Here is a 24,974-nt window from a genome sequence, read left to right on the forward strand (position 1 = left end):
ATTTCGAACAAGGCGAAAGGCAGGAACACCCATGTACTTCGGTGTACGTTAAAGAACCCGAGGTGGCCAAAATAATTCCGGAGTCCCCCACTGTGTCATGCCTCCCAATCATATTGTGGTTTTGGCACGTAAAACCCCAGCAATTATTAGAGTTTTAGAATAAGGGCCTCAAACGTATTGGGGCCCCAAAGAAATAGCGTCGAAGCCACTGCGCATGCGCCAGACGGAAACCGTGTTTGGGATTTGCGTCGGGAACGCTATTTCATCGATTTAGCGAGAGCACCAAAAGCTGCCGCAAAAGCTTTCGTCAACAAACATGGCGGTGCCCATCGAAGCGACGGCTCTAACCTAGCACAAAACCGGGCTCGATTCGTGGTAACTCGTAAAGTTCGTAAGCTAGAAGAAGTGATTGCGGTTATCGCTTTCTCTCAACTAACATGTGTAATGAAGATTGATTCATTTTACGCCGCTGATTCCGAATTCAATTGTCGATTTCATGGCTCGTAGGCCTATCACAGATTGACTTGGCTGGGTGAAGGTGCGTAAAGTTGGTAACTCAAAACTAAGCGAAACAAGTTGCATGCTGCTAATAGAATAAGTATTAAATTGCAATTAAAGGCGAAAACATGAAAGTCTAAGTTACTTTTCTTATCATGAAATGGTATATTTTATTTTAGTATTTATAACAGCTTTTCTTTGACACCGTAGTGACGCTGCAAACGCAACACGCTATCCGCAAACGCAACACGCGTTTTCCATAACTGTCCACTCCTGCATGCCCAACGCAAAAACTCGCAAAGCCCTTGGGGCCCCAAACTTCAGGGGCCCATATTCTAAAACTTTATTAGCCATCAATATGGTTTGGTTTTTGACAGTAACCAGTTTTGACAACATTACCACAGTTATCAATTTGTTGTTTACCATTGCTCTTTGTGTGCCGTCGCGGCTTTTACCATTTCGAGCGAGTTAGTTCGGGACGTGCTCGTCGCCGAAAATGACTGCGCGCTTCTTACAACACTAGTGTGCCAGTTTGCGCAGTAATGTTTTAAAGCTCCGCTTACACCGATTCAGACAGTGAGGGGCATCTGTTGCCTGTCCCTTTTCTAAACGCAGGGCCAGGTTGATGTAAATTGACACTAAATAGGTAGTGTGTGTCCCAGCTAATCTGGGCCAAGCTAATTGAAAAACAAAAACAGGAAAATGAGGAAAACAACATAGGACAATGAGACAAATAACGCGACATATCATAGCACGAAAGACTTGTCTTAGCTCATCAAAAAAGAAGCCGTGAGGACGTCGCCGTCGCAGATCGCTGTACAGCTGAACTTCTACACCGTAGGCAGAGATAGCGTGAGAGATCGATGACGCTGAACATTATTTTGTGTTCACGACAGCTAAAAAGCAGAGTTCGTAGTTAATATTCCTGTAAATAGCTAAAAATAATAACTTAGTACTGTCTGTCATAAAATAAAAGCAATAATTTTGCCCTCTGCAGCGCTTCGCTGGAACTTAAGAGCTTCCGGGGCCAACCAAAAAGTGTTCTGTGCAAGCATGATGTCGCTGTTGTTGATGTCAAGGGCGGAGCATCACGGCGGCACGGACATTTTGTTACGACGGATTGTGCAAAAAAGGATTGCCGTAGTCGAATGTGAAAATGTACACACAAATAAAATTGCAAATAAAAATGGCTATATTTGGCTACGAAATATTTTGCACTTTTTTCTGTTTGGCTACATTTGGGCTACAACTTGTCTAGCTTTTGGCTACACCACCTCGTTGGACCTGGCAACACTGGGTACTACTTGGCGCAGAGGAAGGGGAATGTGTTGGCAATGATCGAGCAGCTAGGCAAGCCCACATTCTTTCTGACCCTTAATATGTACGAACTCCACAATGAGCACCTGCTCAAAGTCATCAAGAGAGTCAAAGAGCTGGTCAAGGCACGCCACCTTGGGGTCGATGCCTTAGCTAGCTATCGGCAAAATGCTTCGCATAACTTTGATTCCCACACTATGTGGGAATCAAACTTTTTTTTTATTATTTTCCCGGATTTTGCGTGCTTTTTCTTTTTGGCACAGACTTTCAATAGACATATTTAATTGTTAAAGCCAATAATGCAACACAGGAAAACTGTGGTAAGCAACCCGGTTATAACAATTATTGGTTATAACAATGGGATTTTCTTGGCACTTCAATATTGTTATAAGAGTGTTCCGATTGTAAAACTATACCAGTCCCACTACTCTTGGTTACAATGATAAAAGGAGAATAGGTGAATGATCATGCCGTGGCACCTTTCATTTGTTACCATGCATTTCCCCTAGTGGCTGATCACAACAATGGCCAAGCATAGCTTCATGCAAGCCAATAATGAAGGGTAAAAATTGGAAATGAAACGAATGCTTGTGAAATGCGGCCCCAGTTTCACAGAATGGCACTATCTACAAGGACAGGATGTTTGTCTCAAACCACAGAAGCTTGCTCAACAAAATTCCGCTGGTAATTTATACGGCACCACTTCTAAAGTTGTATAACTAAGAGGACAGATCACATGCAAGATGCACACCATGACGAATGCAGCACCTCAGTTTGTTTATTTACACGAAAAAATTCACAGGAACAATTTTAACACAATGACAAGTTTTTTTTTTTTAAATCGTTTCCATGTGTGCTATAAATACCTGCTTCATGGTTAGACGAGACATGCCAATGCTCACCTCAACTGGAGGCTTGTGTGCAAGCATCGCGGACAGGTCTTGCACCAGTTGAGCGTTTGGTGTCAAGCCCCTGCGCACCAGTGTGCCCCTGGGTTCCTCGGGGTGCAGGGGCAGGACAGAGTTCGCCAGCTGTCTGCACAGTGGGCACCAGTACTCTCCCCGCTCAACCGCCACAGTCTGCAACCGCTGGCTTTGTTGGCTCTACAGAAAATAGGAGAAAGAGAGAGAGAAAAAAGAGGAATTTTCCTTTTGGACATATATACACAATGAGCATGACAACAAGTATTTCTTGTGGTACACAACTGCCAGACACAAATGGCATCATTTGGATTTAATCATGCTTGGCTTCATCCTGCAACAATGTAAAGCAGGAATGTCAGCAGTCAAGACGGTCATATCAAATGCATCAGTGATAACGACAATTCTGCCAATGAACTGCTCAGATGATTGGTACAACATGGTTTAACACTACAGTCACACTTTCAAGACCATTGAAATCAAAGGTGACTTGAAATCAAAGAGCGCCACTGGCTCTGTTCCACGAGTTCACACAAAGCAGCCAATTAGGCGTGTGCACTTCGGTTTCGATGATCAAAGCGAGCAAGTGACAGCGGTATAACAGTGGCCTCAAGTGATAAAAATTGGTGCGGGCAAGGTTCGACAATTTGCAGCTCACAGGTGGTAAAGAGGATGTTGGCTGAGATGAGGAATTTGAGTCAACAGTTTACAAACATCTGTTACAAGAATCTAAGCTCAGCATTCTCGTTGCTCTAAGCTCTTGGCTTTGGTTACTATACAAGCAGAACCAGGAAGCACTGCGATCATAGAGCTATATGTTTTTTTTCTGAATTTTTCAAAGGTCAAACTGTCAGCCTTTTTCATGGCTACCTTATATACAGCCAGCTTCCGTTAATTTGACTCCAGTGAATTCAATTTGTTGGTTAATTGAATCCTGACCAAAAGTCCCAGCCAGTGACCATGCATTTCTATGGGCTCAAACTTTCGTTATTTCATTTCTAGAATTGGTCTTCGCCAGATAACTCGACCTTGACTAGTCAGAACGTATGCGCCTGACACCTATGATGACCTCAAATGCAACCTCTTTAGTGGCACCGTCTGTCTCGGCGGAGCTTAGGGGGCAGCGACTGCCATTGGACACATTTCATTTCCAGTTGAAAACACCTATTTTCAGCTTGCCCTACGAAAATGTTCAAGCAATAACCATAGCTCAGAACATCTGATTATGGTATTTATCGTATTCTAACATATGCCCCCCCCCCCTTTCTTTCTTTTTTTTTTTTTCGAGAAAATTTGGCCGTAAACTGCCTGCGCGATGAAATAGGAGACGAAACCAAGACCACCTTTGCACCATTTGTATGCTTTACTGCATAATATGAATGTACTGCAGCAAAGCTGACTTTAAATACCCTGCAGCGAAGCTGACTTTAGAAAATCGGCCCCCATTGTGCAACACATATTAGACCTTTGCCCATTATTCTTGCTAAAAAATTGCAAGCACATTAGGTTTATACTTTGTTTAGAAGCTTTCATGTCATTTTTACATTAGTTTTTTACTTTGGAAATATAGAAAGTGGGCATGCATTTGACTCGGGGTCGTGCTAGAATCAGGTAAACATTGTCAAATGAATCAGCGTTGTGTTTTGGCGTTTTTTCTGAATCTTGTTTAATTCGACCTGCCAGATAATTCGATCCAATTTTGTCGGTCCTGTCACAGTCGAATTAACGGAAGTCGACTGCATGTACAAATACAGTGTACGTCACAACGTTCATAGGGTGCTTCACGACTATTTGCAGGAAAGTACTCACCCTTTGGGACAGCATGTAGGACTTGTGGCAGTCCAGATGCAGGTAATGACCGCACGTCTGCACATGTACCCCACCCTCCCAGCCTATGTTGACCGATTGTGCCAGCGGGAACTGAAATTGACAAGAAAAATATCAGCAGCATTATATAATATAGCAGCGAGGTGCAGGTCTTTTGAACACTCATCAAGCCAAGTTGCACAATAGTAATACAAGAAATTGCGATTAACGGTCAATGACCAGGTCAAAAGCTTTCATCTTGTAATGCACTGAGTACAACTGACAACCATTGAAGGACACAACAAGCAAGGAAAATGGAGTATCTTCTAGTGGTTGTCAGTTTTACTCGGTACATTATAAGTATAGAAACACTAATTAGCCCAATTTCCTACTACACCCAAGAGCTGTTAATGTGAACTATGTGCACAGGAACAATAATAATCATCAACTTGGATAACAGAACAGTCATCATAAGAGAGAATGTGTGTCATCAGAACTACTGTTTGAACCTTTAGTTATTCAAGCAGTGCCTAAAACTATTAACCAGGTTCAAGGGACTGCGCCTCTAGCTTATTGACACTCACTACTCCACATCAGGGGTTCTCAAGCATGTTTGTCCCGGGGAACCCTGCTAAGCTCCATGAAGCACCAAAGAACTCCCCCCCCCCTCCCCCCGAATTAATCGAATTAAAATGTCCTAATTAACTAATGTCGAATTATCCAGGGTATCAAGAAAACAATAAATGAATGCTTACTATGTCAACATGCTTTTATTTACTGAATGCATCAGCAAATCTTGTTTCTATTTTGCACAAAAGCAGTGAGGAAGCTGAAATTCTTGTCATCTCATGACTGATTAGAGCTAGCAGCGGCGAAGGCCTCGCAACATCCTTCGCAGCGCGGCCGCGGCGCGCGTCTTCATCTGCAGACACGCTTTTCACTACCGTGCGCACATCCGGTTAATTTTTTCGCTAGTGAGCTGGTCGCCAACAAATCGTCTGTCCATCGCGATGTACCCGGTGGTCAATCTTTGACATTTTTTCACTGAGTCAAAGCACAACTACTGCTAGCCGCAACCGCTGCTGACGAAACCGCGGCCATTATCGACGCGATTATGGACGGCGACCTTGCGATTCAGAAGGCAGGCGGCCGACGCATGCACGATGTCAAAACGAAACTACCATTTGCTGGAACAAGTGCGGACGAATCCGCAGTCGCTATCGACGCGATCATGGATGGCGACTACGCAGTTGTGAAGGCACGCAGCCGACGCGCGCACAGAGTCAAAACGAAACTACTGTTAGCCGCAACCGCTGCGGACAAAAGTGTGGTGGATATCGACGCGATCACAGATGGCGACTACACACTCATGGAAGCACGCGGCTAGCCGCCAACGCGGTGTTACGCGCGGCGATTAAGGCAACAATAAGGGCTTTGAGGGCACAAATAAGCACAGAGCATTCCGGCGTTGCTGTCAGTCACGTATCGCTTACGATTGCCGCTGAGGACCATAGCGATGCGGACTGCGCCGCTTCGTTCTTGGACGCTAGCGCCGTTTTTGCTCTTTCGCGGCACGCATTTGTGGTGCTCCGCGCATTAATATTTTTATTCCTCCGACGTATACGTCAGTGTGCACGCTATCGGCACCTACCCTATCTACAAACGGGAGAAATGCGCATGTTGGTAAGTTACGGCCTTCGAGATTCAAGTGCGAAATCTTAGGCACGGAGCCCGTTTTCGGAGGTTGGGTGGCTACAAGCTGCTTGCGGATTTATTGTGCAGTTCACGCACTGCCGTTACGCGCTGTGATGTGCTTTTTGACACTCGGGCATGGGTAATGGAAGTTCTGTGGATCGAGCACACCTCTTGTTCACCGTTTTAGCCACTTAGCCAGCGCGGGACCACGGAGAATTTATCAGTGGCTCGCGGAACCCCGAGCAGGGGCCTGCGGAACCCACTTTGAGAACCCATGCTCCACATCTTGCATACCGAACTGATGACAGCGTTTTGTCCACTACATTGTGAATGAGGAAACAAACAGCACATTCCCCCTCCCTCAGTGCACTGCTCTGAACAATGCCCCGCAGATTTCTCTGCACCCTGCTGTCCCCAATATGAAGCACAATCCAGGCTATATAGGCCAGAACCTCAAGAAATGAGACCGAACCATACTTCGTGCTTTAAGTAAAAATGTGCTTTATTCGGGCTGTGTTTACCTTTCCTTTCAGCACTTAGCAGAAGAAGTAACATTCTGTAGCATAACTTGTTTATTGAAAAGCCTTACACAGCGACGGAAGCTGCACTGGGTCTTTTGAAGCAGCTTTCATAGCAGGAAAAATTGCAGTTCGGAGCAGAAAAACTTGCTGCCCTTATGCAAAGAGAAACCTCTGCAAGCGCTTAATGAAAAAAGATGAAACATTGCACTGAATATGTATTACACTAAGATACAAGTTTTTTTTTTACATTTTTTTTCCAACTTGCTGTACCATTGTTTTATTATTATACATGAAAATGAATATCAATGCAGATTTAACCCTAATTCACAAATAATTTTGCACTTCAATAAAGAGTTATTTTCCCCTTCCATGCTGTCCTTGGTTTCATTATTTGTTTCATCTGCTAAATGTTTCATCTGTTAAAGCACATGATAGCAGTCGCAGCCTATGGTCTGCTAGGCTGTTCTATTCACAGAGACACATCTGCATCGCTGCAAGACGCTGATGTGCTTTCTGGCTGCAGTTCACATAATATTATTAAAGAATTGGGCAGCTGTACTATATCGACACTATATATTATACTACAATTAAAATTACTAGCTGAGCGGGTTGGCAGCTGATCAGAAGCAAAACTAGGTTGCGCAAATTGAGATGGAACAGAAACAAGCATGCTTTTTTTGTCGTCCTACATGTATAGATTGAATAGTGTGTGTGTTGCGTGGCTTATGCGTCTGTCTACTTCCTTGTCCTGTTTCTGCAATCTTTTTCCATGTATGGCTGCCTAGCCATAATAAAATGTGCCCTGTACACACTTGTCAAAACCCCTAAGCGACCGCGAAAAAGGTGTGTTGAGCTCCTGTGCCCTCACAATCGTGCATCACCATAATTACATAAAATATTTATTTCTAAACTACAAATCCCAGATGTAAAACACTAACAAAAGGCATATAGATAACCGTGATAGATCGCAAAACGACCGCAAATATCCAACAGATTTAGCAGCGAGAAATCATGTGCTACGTAAGTGCACACAGCAACAAATGTGGGTTAATAAATGACAAAAAAAAATGCATTTCAGCCAACTAGCAGAAGTATCAATCCTATTGCAATATGCACATCAAGGATCGATTTTTCGTACCTGCTTTGATTATTCGGACTTTCCCACGGCTCTGCCGCATTATCCATAGACACTGGCGGATCCAGAAAGAAAGGGTCCTGCCTGATACATGCTCATATACATCAGCGCCAACAAATTTGAACATACATACAGCCCCTCGTCTCATCCCGTGCATGGGCTAAACTGGCGGCCGCAGTAGTGGAGATTGGGTCTACGGGCAATTCGGTGAGAACTACCACAAACTCGTCTACTATATGCTTGCTACTGTATGAAACAGTACCAGGAAAAAGTTCCAAACTAGCAAAAATTTGCACAATGCACATCAGGCTGAGCGATGGGCAAACATGAACTGCCTCTACGGACACGACCGTTGCGTTAAGTGGAGACTACTTCAATGAAGCACAACATAGAGATAGAGCAAAAAAAAATTGGCGAATTATTCGTACCTCTGGCACGTTGTAAAAAGCACCAAAATTACCTTTTACTACAAAAGTGTTCGATTATTCGTAGCAGGTGTGTGTCGGCGCAAGCGTGGTGCGATATCTGAGATAAACGACAATTTGGTACAGCATCATGTAGCAGCATTTCCTTCATGGTGCAGTTTGACACACCGCCTCCATCCCTGCCTTACTGCATCGTCACAAAGAAACGAAAAGCAATGTTGATGGTGACAGGATTTGAACACTACAAAATTAAAAAGAAGCAACAGATGCAGGACCTATTTAACCACTCTGTACATTCTGCCCCAAACCCTAGCGCACAGGCGCGAGCGAAAGCATGTGCAAAGATTGGGCTGCTTAGCCGCTTCAACAGCTGTCGATCTAACCCACACACGTGACCTTGGGACTGATCATTGATAAGCCATTGATACAAACATACTAGCGGCAAGCATTCAGCACTGCTTAGGCCATTAGGCCTAACCTGCACTATTTCGGTGGGTGTCGGCAATTGAAGTTACGGTTTGGTGCCAAATCAACAGAGATCTATTTGTGGAAGCCAAGTGACACTCAGAAAGCCGACAAACATTATTCTAATTCATTAGTTTCAGAGGAAAAAAGCATTTGATTTTATTCGACAAGAATTCCATTAACAAAAATATTTTCTGGACCTTCGTATACTAGAACTGAACTGTAATCAGTGCTACATTCTTGTTATGCAATAATGTTAGAAGACTCCCGAGCATGTGCAGCACCATATTTTTTTGCTCCCAATTTGTAAGCACTAAATGTTGTGAAACATTTTCTGATACTTGATTTGATATTTCGCTTTCTTTCTTGATTAGCTTCGATATTCGATTCGAAATCTACTATTCGGTATTCATGCACCCCTAGTTATCATAAGTGCACCACTTAAAGAATTAGGAAATGAAAAATAGGCAGGGTGTCGCAATCTCAAATGAGAGGAAACATTTTGTTAAGGAGGAATGGCGAAATCTAACCTGCACTTCTATTTCTTGCTCCATGAGGTTCTTTTCAAAAATGTCTGCAGGAATATAAATTCATTGAAAAATGTCACACACACTCTAGAGTGTCCCAAGTTTTCAAAGAAAGATATTGCACAGTCTCTTTAACAAATGGCAATGACCCCTTTAACCACATGTCTGGAACGCACCTTGTTCTCTCCCATTGCAACTGTCCCACCTTGCATTGCCAGCTGAAGCACACAGAAGGTAAAGGCCGCCAACACTGTTACACCTAACCAGCCAGGCGTTAATCAATGCTGCTACCTGCCCATCCTCATCTCCGTCCCACCCTTTGGAGCCTTCGACGAACAAATGCACTCACGTCATCAAAGTGCATGGTGAGGGTCTCAAAGCGCTGCTTCATGTAGGCCGATCGACTGGCGTCTCGAAGCAGCGGCAGGCGTTCCTCGTCCGAGCAGGGCAGCTTGCGGTCAGCCTCCTCCTCTTCCCTCGCATGACCCATCACTGCAGAGAGGCACGCGCCAGTTGGACCTTGCTTCTATGAAACTGAAGCAGCCGATGTGTGGTCAGCGACACATCACAGTGGGGTCCCCACATAAGGAACACCACAAAATGAATTGCTGAATAAAACAAGGCTTTACAATGTAAATGGTGCGTGCCACTGATGCGTGGCCAACCAGGCAACAAATTTTATGGCGCATAATGCCCTTTGGCCCAATACGGACGATGCAAGCACAGAGATCCGGGAGGCACTGATGTTCAGTACTAGCCGAGGAGAAGTTGGGAAGATCAAGAAATGGCACCCCCAAGCAGCTTTGCGTGCCCGAAATCCTGAACCCCTCTGTAGGCCTTTTGCATTCTTATGGTACGCTTGCCCCACAGAGTACCCTGAACTTCGGGTTCCCTGTTATCTTAGCGGAAAGTAGAGATAAGAGAGAGGAGGCTAGGGGAAAGGTGCCAAGGGATGACAGAACAGACCTGACTGGGTAGGAAGGAATCGCATGTCGCATGCCCTCCCCCTTAAGGCAAGCCGACAGCTGTCCTGCAGTCACCTGCACCTGGGGATCTCCAAGTGACAACCCTAGAACGTGTCCCAAGTGCCCAGCACCTGTGTCTACGGTGAACCTTTGTCACCATTTGTGGCTGTGCCTTGGTAGCCAGGATACTAGGCACAAGATGCTCAGGGAGGCCAAACTAAAGCCGAATGGTCCTGATGACTTTACCTGCTAGGTAACGGAAAACAATAACGCTAATTCAATGCTGCAAAACCTCCATCAAACAGGGCTTCATGCATTTTGCTATAGCCCTTTTGCTATTTCTTTTGTACAAAAAAAAGTTAGCATGTTCATGCTTGCCCTACTTTCATGCAGGCCCAATTGTGAATTTGTTTGCTATAGTTTGCATCACCAAATGATCTGTCTGTGTGAAGCCATGCTACCCACAATACTGATGATAGTCCCTAATTAATGAAGCCTGCGACTTTTGTCTTCAGGTCACGCTCAGGATGTCGGGTCAAGACTAGGATGTCAGCATCCTAGTCTCCAGCATGTAGCATCTTTCTCGTTATTTCAACTTATTTGTCACCAATTGCAAAACAAATGAGTAAATGCTTTTTCTGGAAAAAAAAGAAATATTTCAATTTGGTTCAAACTAATTTCATTACAGTCGAACTTCGGTACCACGAAGTTGCATCAGCCATGAAACTATATTAATTATATATTTGTTATAAGCAGCAGACACGCAATTATCACTGAAAAAAAAAAAAAAATCACAGTCAAGTCTATGCAAAAGAAACGCAAGCAGGGTGCCTCCAATGGACCAGCAAAAGGTCTTCTGTGGATTTTGACGGCTCGTCAGCATCTTGCCGTGCCGATACCTTATAAAAGCAGTCTCACAGATGCACGATTCCTCCGCATCGTATCTTTGGCCAGCAGCTATTTTCTCCACTTCTTAGGTGATGCTCATAATCTCCTGCTACACTGTAAACAACTGCCACTGCGCACAGTTCTCGTAATCCAAGGTCTGGTTCGCTGGCACCACATGCAATACAGTTGAACCTCATTATAACGAAGTCACAGCTGCCACTAAAATCACTTTGTTATATCCGATTATTCGTTATAAAAACACACGCTAATATTGAAAAAAAAAATTCAAGATTACATCTCTGTGAGAGAAACGCGAACGTGATGCCGTGCGTCGGCACTGCAAGCCATCCAGCAAGCGCAGTACTCTCGGTCGTTCGCTTTCAGAGATAAAATTGCTCTCACAACATTTCTCGTGACTAGCAACTGACTCGATGTCGATGGGCGGTGGTATTCTGGCACTGTGTCAGGCACACTTTATGACAGGACTGGCAAACCACCACATCGTCGTTATCATTGGGATCAGCCACCCGGTGCCATGTGGCCGATCCCAGTGATAATGGCTGTGCGACGGCGGGCCAGTCACATTGGAGCCCAACAGAACTCATGCCTGAGCACTCACGGATCAATCGCACGCGAATAACACCACGTCGCACAACACATGAATGCTACCTCACCTGAAAACATTAATTTATTTGAAACAAACACATGTAATTGCAGTCGTTGACTGTTGAAGGTGCATTGTGTATCGTGTTGAACCACGTTATTAGCTGGAGCACGGCTCGTCTGAAGCGTGCATCTGGTCAGACACCAGATGAGTGCTTCAGACCGGCTGTCGCTGGAGGTATGGCTTACTAGACAAATCCAACAGCGAGCGACGACAACAATGTCACTACAAGCACCACTTCGCGTGACACACTCAATAAGATGCAGAGCGCGGCAGTCGATGTACTATCCATTTACTATAGTTTCCAGGGGCCACATTCTTGGTCAATTTCTATCAGTGATGTGATCATTTTCTCAAGATTTTGCGTGACTCGGCACTGGAAGCATTGGCATCTACGAGCGATGGTGCTTCTAGTATAGTGCCAAGCACACTATCTTGGCGCTGTGCCGGGAATGCCGTTGCTCATCGACATCGATGTGTTTGGTGCCGAGTCAGGCGAAAGTGATCATATCCCAAAAAAGGATTGACTGAGAATACAACTCCAGAATGCCTGCATCCAGAGAAACCTGTTTTGAACTGGGAGTGAGAAAACATTCGTTTCGCTATTTCCAATACTTTGTCGGACCTTGTAGTTTCAGTTTTGTTATAGCTGTAAGTTAGTCCATTTAAATAAAGCATGGCCAACCAAATTTTTCAATGCACTTCGTTGTATCTGGTAATCTGTTAGTATACTGAGGTTCGACTGTATTTGCCAACTGCTAACATAGCCAGAAATGAAAAATATGGCGATCCATGATGACGAGGAGAATGGGTGACCATGAAAGAGAGGTGAGGGAGCTTTAACATGCGGTAGTCAGGTCTTCTAGGAGATAACAAAACTTTAGATGGTGGAGAACTTTCCCTTGAGGTGTGGCTTCCCATCAGCACTGCAAGTGCTGCCATGAAGTCACACCTCAAGGTAAAATTTGCATTAATGAGCCCCCTGACATTACTGTTGAATTATTTAAATTTTTGGTATGGGTTATATGCACAAACATATGGTACTTGCGAGCACTCTGCATCACTGCAAATACACAACCGTACGATAGGTGTTATCACGCAGGATCGGCATGTTGGCTTGCCGAGTGCAGTCCAACCAGCCAAGCTGCTGGCCTAAACTTGCAAGCGATGTCCGATGTGTCATTTCAATTTGCAAATGCAAAGTTTCACCACTGGCTGACTCTTCAGACCTGGAGGTGTGGGGTCTCACACATGTTCTTGGGACAAAGGAACGACAACACAGTAGTGCAAACAATCCAAACGGCATTTATTGCGCCTTTCATGCACGAATGCAGGCTAGCTGAATTACAACGCATAGAACATTCACATGGGCGTGCAACAAATCAAGGAAGTCCGACTCACCGCGACCGGATAGCGAGGGAATATGTTTGCCCCATGCTCGACACCAACGGCTAATCGTTCACGTGTACGGTCACACAAACGGTGGCGCGTTCAAACAATCCTAGTTGGTCCATACTGGTGCCCTGCTCCTAGCCTCGCAAGACGGTCTCGCGAAGTGTGGATCGGCGTACGCGTGGAATGTCCGCATAGCTCACTGATCCCATGTCCAAGAGGAACAGCCTTCTCCCTTTCGCGCCCGTGTAACCCCCCCCGTCAGGTGGCGTTAGCAGCGCAACCCACGCGCCCCCTCTCGTAACATCCACGCCGACCGCCGCCGATGCTTAGCTACGCGGAGAAGCCGGATTACAGGAGACGGGAGCCATGCGGGGAAAACAACATCAGGGGACGCGTGACAGTCGCGCATCCCCACAGAGGGGACCGCACGTGGATCCAGACTCAACTACAACGACTGTCAGTCTAGCCTATATGCCCGATCTCATGCTTGATTGCTGATAAGGTTTACGAGTGTGAACATAGTGATTGCGAGCTTCCCGCGATGGCTTGTCACCGGGCACTGCGTTGCCTGCACTGCTTAGGACATTGGGCCTAACCAGCGCCAAGACAGTGATGAGTCTTGCACACTGCTGCTGCAATAGGGGGGGGTCTTTCCTAGAATTGTGGATTTGGCGTGCAGTAGTTTTTGTTACATTCAAACTGTAATCTAAACATTCCTCAAAATGGAGGTCGGGGTCGGATTCGTTTTGGCCACCTTGCGAAATTCTAAAATGCCTTTCGTCAAAAGCCCTTGTCTACAAGGAAACAAACCCGGTGGCACAGTATCTTCATTTCGGCATCCCATGCCGGCAAAACTCGGTGAAAAGATCAAGTGTCATCCAAACTTTCTAGTGGGACATGCAATGGACCGGGAGACATTTCGATTTCTATCAAAGTGGCAATCTGCTCTTGCCGATAACGAACGGCCGCAGTTTGCATGAGCCATCCATATGTACAGCGAGCAAAACTGAGAACACCCTGCTCATTTTTCCCCCTTGGCATGTACTGCCCTTAAGATTCAATCTCTTGTTTGACAGCACCCGCCACAACAGCGCCAATTCAAATTTGTCGGCATTAAATATTCCCGACGATGTGGTTGAAGTGATTGCGCACTTGATGGGACACGGTGTTTGATACAGTAAACCTTCATTATAATAAAGCCGTTTTACTCGAATGATCACATTATTCGAAATTTCTCCCAGTTCTGACCCAAACGCATGCATTTTGAGCCGGATTACTCGCAACATACCAATAAGCTACTCGGCTTGGGAGTGAACTGGCAAAGAGCATGTGTGCACTCATGTTGGCGCTTTGTGCGTTTTGCGCCGAGCGAAGCTAGATGCGGCGGGTGAGCGAGCAACCCTCTCTGTCGCCAGCTACGCCATCACAATGCCTGCACATTCTTTTCCTCCATGCTGCGCCCACGCGTCATCAGTGGCGAGTGGGGTGCACTCAAGATGGCGCTCAGCGCCTTTTGCGCTGCGCAAGTGAGCAAGCGACCTTCAGCCTCTCTGCCACACACCTATTTCCTCCATGCTGCACTCGCATGTTATCAGTGGCGAGCGGTGAATGCAAAATTGTGCAGCAAAGCTGACTTTGGAGCAGAATATGTATTTAAACAGCATTAGTACTGTATGAATTTGAAGCAGCATATGTAAGCACAGAAACGGTATTAGTAGCTCACCTTCTTCAACATCGCAATTCCTTTAGACAGAAACCACATAACACTAATTTACTGCGACCAAGCTTACTTTAAAAACTGTGTAGCGAAGCTGACTTTGGAGCAGTATATGTATTTAAGCGGTATTTGAGTAGTATTAGTACTACAGTGGAACCTTGATTATACGTTCCCCGGTCATCCGACGACCTGCATTTTACGACGAATTTGTTTGGTCCCGGCAAAACCCCCCTAGAAATAATGTGTTAATAACCTCGATTATACGACGCAATTTTACGCCGACCCGCTTCGTACGACTCTCTGGTACCATCCAAGAAAAAGCAGACGCATTCTGGCACGTAAGCACACTGCAGCAGGCTGATAACGGGTGCGCAATTCCGTATTTACCCGAATGTAACGCGAGGGGCGACTTTCAGTCATGCGAAATAAAGAAAATACAACCGCTAATGTAACACGAGATTAAACCGCTAATGTAATGCGAGATGAATGGAAAATGAAATGGAACCTTTATTCAAGGAATCGCAATGCGGAAATGTTCTCTTGACTCATCATGGTCGTCTGAAGAGGAGACGGGGCTTTTCTTGGGCGGTCTTCTCGGGCGATCACTTTTGTAGATAGTTTCACTTTCGCAAAATTTCGCGCCCGGCACTGAAAGTGTCCCCGACAAGTGTTTCCGGTGCTGTCCTAAGCTCGCTATCAGCGCCGAGAGCTGTCGGCAGTATACTTCGAGGGGTTTCTCAAGCCGAGTCTCGCGAAAGCGAAACCATCTCCAAAAGTGATCGCCCGAGAAACGTCATCTTCAGTGTCGTCGAGCTTGCTTGAGATTTAAGTACTTCTTAAAAGACCGCATAATCATTTCATTCGGGGTCAGTACCTAGCCACTTCAAGTTGCACAGAGCTTTCCCGACTGGCCTCGCATTTAAAGTGGGCCTGCCGCTGGTCCCGCTATTCGCAAATCGTCGACGTCGAGATATCAAGCCGTGGCGGACTTTCCCAGGTCCTCGGTCATCAAAATTCCTCGTCTCTCGAAGCGACCGTCATACCGAATGCACTGCATTGCTATAACGTCGCGAATAAACGGAGTCGAACCGCAAAATGCCGTAAAGTATTGCAGCATTGTAACCAGCCACAAGCACACCAAAAATAGTGTCAATTCCAACCAAAAACAAGTTCTGACTTCGGTCGACTTGTCTACGGATTGCATAGAGTTAATATAACCAACTCTATAGGAAAAGCTCCCAATAGCACCCATATATTGAAATCGGGAACCGCAAGGGCACTGCCATATTGCTACCCTAGGCAGGCGTGCAGGCGCAGACGACGAGATGCGATTCAGACGAGCCGCGCAATCAATGCGCTCCCGAGCCTCCGTCAGTATGGTGGCGCCATCTAGTTAAGGTGCCTGCGAACGCAGCCTATTAGGCACCGTAAGTTTTACATCAAAATTTTCCAAATAGCCATCCAATCTTTCTGAAAAATATACGGAATGAACTTCAAACGTCCATGCCTACATGCTATGTGTAAGTGCTTGCTTTTGCATAATATTTCGAATATTTTTAGTGCTACAAAAATGAGTCGTAGCAACATGGCGCCGCCCATGGAGTTCCCACTGTTTTCACCCAGCTTTCCCTTTAGAGTTAGTATACTAACTCTATGATGGACTGGATCGAGACGTAACGTTACAGGTTGCCAATGTAACGCTGAAAATCGTGGGATTTAGATTGTTCGTTTTAAAATGGTCAATTTTGTCGTTATTCGACTGTAATGCAAGGGTCGAGCTTAAGCAACAAAATCATGAAATATGAAACTCGTATTACAATTGAACAAATACGGCAACTTTTTAAATAACTTAATCTACCTTTCTTGGAAGCAGTGCAGGTTCGTACCACGGGCTTATTCAGGCTGTCGTACCCGTTTTTAGGCAAGACTGAGCGTCACAGCCTATATTCTTAGTTTTTCGATTATACGACGCCCAGATTATACGACGGTTTTGCGTGGTCCCCTCAAAGTCGTATAATCGCGGTTACACTGTACATAAATTTGAAGCAGCATATGTAAGTACAGAAACGATATTAGTAGCTTACCGTTTTCAACATCACAACTCCTGTAGACAGAAACTGCAATGGTCTACATTCTACGGGTAGACACGCAACAGCTGGGACCACTTACCGCTGGTAGCCTGCAGAAGCACCACCATGCCAACAGGCCGGGCCACCGTGGAAGGCGACGTCTGGCTGCAGATGACACACTCGTACTCCTTGGCCACTGACACCATTGGTTCTGGCTCGGACAGCTGCTCCGTCATGTCCAACTCCTCAGTTTCTGAGTGGGCAGTTGGATGAAAAAATTTTCAAATGAGAACATCAGTGCGCCAACTCTGGCAGCAAGCCATGGTCCTGTTAAAACCCTATTCCCAACAAGTAACCACCTTAAAACTCGCTACAACCGAAGACCATTAAACACGATTTCATTCCGATTATTTCAAGAGCCAGAGGAAACCTTATCTGTTCAGGAAGAATCACAACAAAACATGAGAGACGGCAATCATGCTGTAGTGAGCTCACCAATCTCCATGGCCTTCTTGAGGAAAGACTTTTGTCGGTTGGCGAACTCCGCCATGAGCTTCATTTGGCGCTCCTTGGCTCGACGCCTCCTGCAAGAAATTACCTGACAGATTACACAACTAGATGCCACTGTGGCAACAGTAAACAAAACAATACAACATTGTAGCCTTTACACACCGCTCCTCGCGATCACTGGCCTCCCGCGCTGCAGCCGATGTGCTTGGAGTGGCCGAGCTTCCCTCACCATCACTTGACTGGGGCGGCCAGATGCGCTGCCGCACCTCTTCAATGGGCGACTCCTGGCCAGCGGTGCGCGTCAGCCGCACCAGTTTGTCGAGCAAAAGGCTCAGGAAGTGGGGTCCCGCCCCAACCCGGTCCCTCTCCTGCTCCTCGGGTGTGGGGCCACCTTGGTCCTTGTCCGGCAGCCGGTATGAGTCCGGCCGGCCCGACAACTTCGAGTGCAGTTTGAGAAGCAGGGATATCAGGCTTTCGTCTATCTCAGCCACTGGCCGTGGTGCATCTGTTGGAGGAAGGGCCTGCACAGAACATACTGAAGCTGTAACTGTGGTGCTGGATGCAACCACCAAGGAATCATTTGATAAGAGTTTTGGACATTTTAGGCCCAAACTGCTTCGCTCATATGCAAACTCGAAAGTTTTACCGTACAAGTGATGCTGCCAATACATGGTGAATGGGAAGTACAGTCGAACCCATTCATAACTATACCTGTTTTAGCAATATACAGTAGAACCTAGCCGATCCAAACCCATTACGTACCATTTCCCGGTGCCAACGTTCGCGATCGAGAACACAAAAAAATTCATGAGCCATTCCACTCTGTGAAGGTGGATGACCAGAAGAAGCAGTTTAGCGCACGACACAGAGGTGACACAGAATTTTGAACGAAGGTACAAAAAAAAAAAAAAAATATGGGGTTTTACATGCCTAAACCACGATCCGATTATGAGACACGCCGTAATGGGGGACTCGGGAATAATTTCGACCACCTGGGGTTCCTTAATGTGCACACGCCGGCATTTTCACGTGAGATGGGCAGGCGAGCGAGCATTGTGGGGAAGCTGATAAGGCGGGTGGCTACTGTTCTCTATCGCGAGTGCCTCGCATATTTTCTTGTTTAGTACATGGGATCTAGCGGCCAGAAAATGTATCATACGATCGCAGTTTGGTGATGTGCTGAACGTTGGTGCCGAAAGATCCATGTCTTCCAGGAACGTATGAGCTGGTAAGAAATAAGATTAACTCTACTGGGTCATTTTTTGTGTTCTCGTACGTGAACGTAGGCGCCAGGAAATCGTAAGTAACGGGATCGTATCGCCAGGAAAGTATTCTCCCCGTAACAGTATCAATGAGGTTCTACTGTACATCTAATATTCGAAACATAGAATTGTAGATATTCGATTCGGCGATATGCAATATTCACACACCCCACAATAGAGTGGATATAACAATAAGCAGCCGAGGCACTTGTCAACTTTTGTATGTGTTCTATGGCCAAATAAACTGTGCTGCATTATTGGCGGTAACAATTAAATCTGGCTACAGGGTGTGTGGGCTGAAAAAACGAAAGCGAAATCCTTGGGGAAGAAAAAACTAAACAGCATGCCACCGCACCCACCTACACGTGGCACAGCTTCGCCACACCTGCCGTAGTGCCATGAGGGGTGCACAGCACAAAGGTGGGTGGGACGAAGCAGTGCGGCGGCTCGCACTTGTTTGTTCCTTTTCTTTTCGGTGGAGACACCCAGTAGCCAGATTTAATTGTTATACCTGGCAATCTACTTGAATGATGCTGTTGGTTCATTTCACGCTCGACTACGCTCCCTTTCTGAGATACTATTACTTTTGCGAGATTTCACACGACTCTGCATTGGACGCGTCGGCATATATGGCCACTAACATTCGTGGCACTGTGCCTAGCTTGCTATCTACGCAGGATGCCAGGAATGCTCTCGGCTGCATATTTCGAGAAGTACAATGCAGAGTCACGTAAAATCTCGTGAGAGGGATAATACGTAGTATCTCCAAAAAGTGATCGTTAGAGAATACCACCTTGTATGCTTGGTATATGTGGCCAAAGAAGTACAAATGGCGACGACGATGCGCCGCTTTGATTATGAAAGCTCATTTTAAGAAAAAGATTCCCTTCTGTGAAGGTAAATTCTGCATGTCTCGTTTTTTTCCGATCACCAACGCAGGGACATACTATATATTTTTCTTTTATAAATCAGGCACATGTTACATTCATGTGCATGTAACAACCAAGTCACTTTTATTATTGTACATTTTGGGGGCCTTGCAACACACCAGAGGAAAGCTTGTTAACGAGCGACACCAATGGCACTGCCTCGATGCGGCGATATTGCGTACTTCATATTAAAAAAAACTAATAGTAGATACAGCAGACTTTTGTTAATTAGATTCTTCAGTTAATTCGATCCTGACCGAAGGTCCAAGCCAGCACTCATGCATTTCTATGGGCCAGAACTTTTGTTATTTCGATCCTAAAATTGGCCTTTGTCAGATAATTAGAACTTTAACAGTCAGCACACACCTGACCCTTATGGTTACCCCACTAACGACACCTTTAGTGGCAGCGTCTGTCTCAGCATAATCTGTAAGCCTTTACTGTAACCTCTGCTGTTGTAGGAAGTACATGAGAATGCAAGTGACAGTGATTAACGATATAACGAAGTTGTACCTGCAGCGAAAAAATTTGTTATATCGAGGTTTCGTTAATTCAATAGAACTAAGATGGGGAAATAAAAATAATTCGTTACATTGTGAATTTCGTTAAATTGAGGGTCATTACATCAAGGTTTGACTGTACGAGGTTCACAAGCCAGACGTTCTCCCAACCCAACCTGGCCTATTCGTTCTCTATCTTGTTTCTAGCCTCCTCACTACTGGTGCACTGCATAAAGTGGCCATGGGCTGAACTGCGGCATCTGTTAGCCAAGCCAGCACCAAGTTTGCAAAGTTCAGAAGGGCAAATCTGTAGCCAAGTTTGACTGCGACGCTTGAAGTTTGCATTCCCTTTCAGTAGCTCGTGATTTAGTTTGTTGCATACAAAAGCAGAACCTTCAGTTGACAGTGCTCCTGTCGTCTACCTGCTCTACTGGAATAATTTTCACTGGGACTGCATGTACTGGCTAAAGCGAGTGCATGGTTGGGCGCAGTGCCGCTGTTAGCAGTGACAATTCACCAAACTAAGAACTACAGAAGAAAAATTGTGCAACCTGGTGAGGCCTCTGGCGCACATGGAAGGCGCCATTATTTGAGTGAGTGATGAAGCATTTTTATTAAAGACTAAATGAATACAAAGCAAGAAATCAAAAAAGGATGAGAATATAATTCACACGACTTCAGGGCTTGCACATTAAATGAATTAATAAAGCTGGTTGCTCCTTATAAAACCAAGGCTCATGCAGACGGGCTTGCGGTTGGATGTGCGGCGCCATACCTTATAGAACTTGTCGTCGGTACCACAGACAGACAGCCTCTGGATGGTCCTCCAGAGACTGCCTTTCTGACGACGAGGTGTGAACAGTTTCTTTTATTGTATGTTCACAAAGAATTTGTAAAATTCAGTTACCTTAAATGCGGTGCTGCTCTCCAGCTCATGTCGAGGCTTGCAGGTGGGCAGTTGAGGGTGGTTAGCGCTGCTGCCGCTGTTTACACCGCCGCCGCCCGCCCTCGACCGGAGGCCGTGAGACCGCAGGCGCCGGCTTAGCTGAGCTAGGCCTCGCCCCAGTGGCACGAGCGCACCTACGGAACTGCTCGTAGCCGCACCAGTGGCGCCCCCTTCGGAGGAGGGTAGAGGGCGTGCACGCCCCCACAGTGCTGTTGGCAACCTCGACGGAATTAGGGCCCCACCGGGGCCAGCTAAACTACGCTGGGACATACCAGCAGCACCATGCCGCACGAGTGCATCGCTTGGCACAACGCCCGCTGCTCCAGACGTAGTGGGAACCAGGGTGGTTGTGGAAGGCACGAGAGCCCCGGAATGAGTAGCAGCAGCCTGGTCTGCAATGCATAGTGTTGTTTTGTGGTGACATAACAGTGAGGCAGCTGTGGCCGATTCGCGGAGAAACAAGAGCATCAATGACCTGTCATAACATGCACAAAAACAGGGCTCATAACTAGAGGCCAGATCTTTAGGCATCAAAAAAGCACATTTTATGCGCCAAAAATAGGCAGGCAAAACAATGTTTTAGGCCTCCAACGTCGTAAATATAGGCACAATAAATTTTTACATAGATGCAATTAATTTCAAACAAAGACGTGCGCAGCCTATATCTACGATAGGAAAACAAGAAATGTCATTGTCTATGGCGGCACAAAGGCTCCAACAGTTGAACATAGCCGTGCAATTGTCCCATAAAACTGCTGGACTAATGACGATCAATTGGCTTCATTCAATACGCACACTGCTCATATTCATGTTGAATGGCCACTGTACTCGAGCGTCACATATAGTGAAACAGGCATGAAAAAGAATACTTGAAAGCTGGGAATACTGATTAGAAAACAAAGATACTTTGTTTGCCTGACGCAATTAAATTAAGACACAACAAAAACAGACAAATAACAAATGCAAGAGAGACTACGATTTATTAAGAAATCAGCATGTTCTTACATGAGGACTGTCAGGTACAACTCTTCGCAATTTTCTCATATACAATGACATTATCCGAATAGTACAGGCCAGACGTCCCAACACGGCCAAATACACTTCCGCCCATTTGAAGTGCACATGTTTGAAGAAATATATTTGGAGAGCACGCGTAATGTAGTTTAAGAATCCCTTTCAAGATTGTGGAAACAATAGCAAACTACCACCTTCCCCAGATTTTTGGATTCAAAATTGTGCCTCTTGTCACTGAGAATGATCTCGTACGTTGAGAAGGAACGCTCGACGGCGGTGAACACCTTAAAAAGTAAATTACAAGCAAAACAAAAGCCGCGTGCACATCACATTTTTGTTTCTTCTTTTGCTCTTCACTCTCCTTTCCCCTGACGGCTCTCCGCGGTTTCGCATTCGCCAACCGCTCGCGCAATGTCAGCGCGGCGGCGTATGCTGGCCGGCGCGTCCCATTTCAATGCTGCTATAGCAGTTGTTTTCTGGGAGTTGGTTGAACTAAAGAACTAAGTTGAACCCCATAGAGTTCCGAACAGTCAATGTTGCCCAGTAACATGAATAACGATCTCTAACTGCACTCGAAAGCGAAACTTTAGGCTAAATAGTGTTCATATAGGTGCCGATATTGAAAATAGGCGTTTATAGGCATTTATAGGCATTTAGGCACAAACGCCAAAATAGGCATTTATACGCACTATAAAAACACTATAGAAGCCCTTCTTAACCTCTAATTCATGCTCATGTATCAAAGTGGGGCAATAGGAGCGCAAGGAACAAAAAAGGCATTTGCCTAAAATCCGGTCTCTACTCATAACACTGTGCACACTAAGTTCAGTAGAGTTGTACGAATACTCAAATATCCCCAAAACGAAACGAATAGTGAACGTTAGAATAATTAGAATTGCGAATTGAATATCTGCTATTCGATTTTCCAATTATTCGAAATATTTGGTGTACAGACCTGCACAGGGCCACATGTCACGTGCACTGCGGAGCCCCTCGTGTTCGATGCCGCCCAAGCGAGCGTCTCACTTCGTTTTTGCCACAAGAAAATCGAGCGCTCCGCGGACAGTCTGCCCCCCGACTGACGCGGTAGTAGACTTAGGCATTGCGAGCGCTACCCGATCTTGGCCCGATGCGGGGATTGAACACACAGCACCCAAACACTGTGATTCGCTAAACAGAGCTGCGTCGGCTGGGAGCTTCACGTCGCTTGACAAGACCTCTGTCAGTACAAGGTTCGTCAGGGTCGACAAGACCAATCGAAATAATGTGCTGGACAGACGGAATGGCAACAAAACCAGCGTATATTTCGTCAAGTGTAAAAGCACGTGGGAAGATTGGGGCAATTAGTTGCCGGCAGGTATGCAGGTCGTGTTAGATATGCGGCAACGAACTTCACGCCACTTTAACAGCCATCGATCTAACCTGCACACGCATGATCTTGGGACCGATCACTGGCGAGCCACATACAAACTTATTAGCGGCAAGCATTTCAAGACGACTTGCGGCCCCTTACCACCTCGACCAGTGCCAAATATTCATCACGGCCACACTGCCTAGGCCATTAGGGCTTATTGGCAGTCCTTCGTGGGGTGCCGTAGACTAAAGTTACAGTTTGCACAATAGGATTGTACCACACGGCAAGAAGAACTTCCTGCTATGCTTCCATTTACAGTAAGTTCCTGTGCTATCCATGCACATCACAAGCCATAATTTCACTACCTTGTGTACTGGGGGCTAAACTCGTGATCCAGTAAAACCTTGTTAATATGTACCCGCTTATGACATAGTTACAGTTAAAACGCCGTTGCTGCAGTTCCCCGGCCAAGCCCCCATTGAACTCAACGTATTGACTGACCGCTTACGCCGTAGTGGCTCGTAGAATGTGTACCGGTTAGCGCGTACCATTTTCACTAAGTCGCAGTATGGCGAACAGCATGTTGCACCGCAAATGCGTTTTTTTCCTTCCTCACTTTTCAAAAAGAAAATCAACACAGAAACCACAATTCAATCGGCACTTGTAGGTACCGATTGACGCCATGTATCGATGACACCATGTAGGTGATGTAGATTGGGCTTCCTCTTTTGGATGGAGTCGCCTAACGCGGAGAGCGCAGCGTAGCTAAACGCCCTATTGCAGCAACCATCACCCTCACGTTCCGACCTGCCCACACTTTTGCTGCTTCGCAAATGGATTGCATGTGTGTCATCGACGTGATGTCGTTCGTGGTGGTTCAGCGGCAACTGGATATTTCATTGCGCATCTGAGTTCGTCCTAGGAGTGTTGTGTACATAGTGGTGTCGCTCCGTGGTGGTTCAGCATCGACTGAATATTTCGCTGGGTTTCGTCCTGAGAAACAGAGCCATGCCAAAACTGAATAGACAAAAGAATCGCGTACTCAGCTTAAGGAGAAGTTGGACATCTTTCGCAGCATTGAAGCCGGAACAACCAAGACAGCCGTAGGGCGCGCGTGGGGACTGCCTTTGACAAAGTTTGCGGCATATTGAAAGTTCGACAAAAGCTAAGGAGCAGTGCTGCATCGAACATCAAGAGGTGCCACTTGAGGAGATCAGCCTTTCCCGAGGTTGAAGAGACCTTGATGTTGTGGCTGAAAAAAGCCAGGGTGCAGAACTTGGCAGTCAGCAGCCCCCTACTCGCAGAAAAGGCCGAAATATTTGCTAGTCAATTGAACTGCAATCACTTTTCTTGCAGCAACGTTTGGCTAGCAAGGTTTAAAGCACGCCACAACATAAGTGAAAGTGTGGTTTGCAGAAAGGTAGCACATGCGGACCACGAAGGTGCCATAGA

At 45.9% G+C, this 24,974-nt stretch overlaps 1 protein-coding gene across 3 annotated transcripts in view; it reads right to left on the reverse strand.

Moving 5' to 3' along the window:
- LOC119441768 (E3 ubiquitin-protein ligase Ubr3-like) overlaps nucleotides 1-24,974 on the reverse strand; it is a 107,944-nt gene that overhangs the window by 44,461 nt on the left and 38,509 nt on the right. For 2 of the 3 annotated variants that reach the window (XM_037706377.2, XM_037706375.2), the window contains exons 6-12: nucleotides 21,116-21,546; nucleotides 17,680-18,038; nucleotides 17,503-17,591; nucleotides 17,108-17,260; nucleotides 9,659-9,801; nucleotides 4,545-4,655; nucleotides 2,718-2,918 (exon numbers count right to left, since the gene is read on the reverse strand). In XM_037706377.2, coding sequence (XP_037562305.1) covers nucleotides 2,718-2,918; nucleotides 4,545-4,655; nucleotides 9,659-9,801; nucleotides 17,108-17,260; nucleotides 17,503-17,591; nucleotides 17,680-18,038; nucleotides 21,116-21,546 — 1,487 coding nt within the window. The remainder of the gene's footprint in view (nucleotides 1-2,717; nucleotides 2,919-4,544; nucleotides 4,656-9,658; nucleotides 9,802-17,107; nucleotides 17,261-17,502; nucleotides 17,592-17,679; nucleotides 18,039-21,115; nucleotides 21,547-24,974) is intronic. The other variant, XM_037706378.2, reaches the window with a different exon arrangement.

Source organism: Dermacentor silvarum, chromosome 2 (genome assembly GCF_013339745.2).
Source record: "Dermacentor silvarum isolate Dsil-2018 chromosome 2, BIME_Dsil_1.4, whole genome shotgun sequence".
NCBI classification, from domain to species: domain Eukaryota; kingdom Metazoa; phylum Arthropoda; class Arachnida; order Ixodida; family Ixodidae; genus Dermacentor; species Dermacentor silvarum.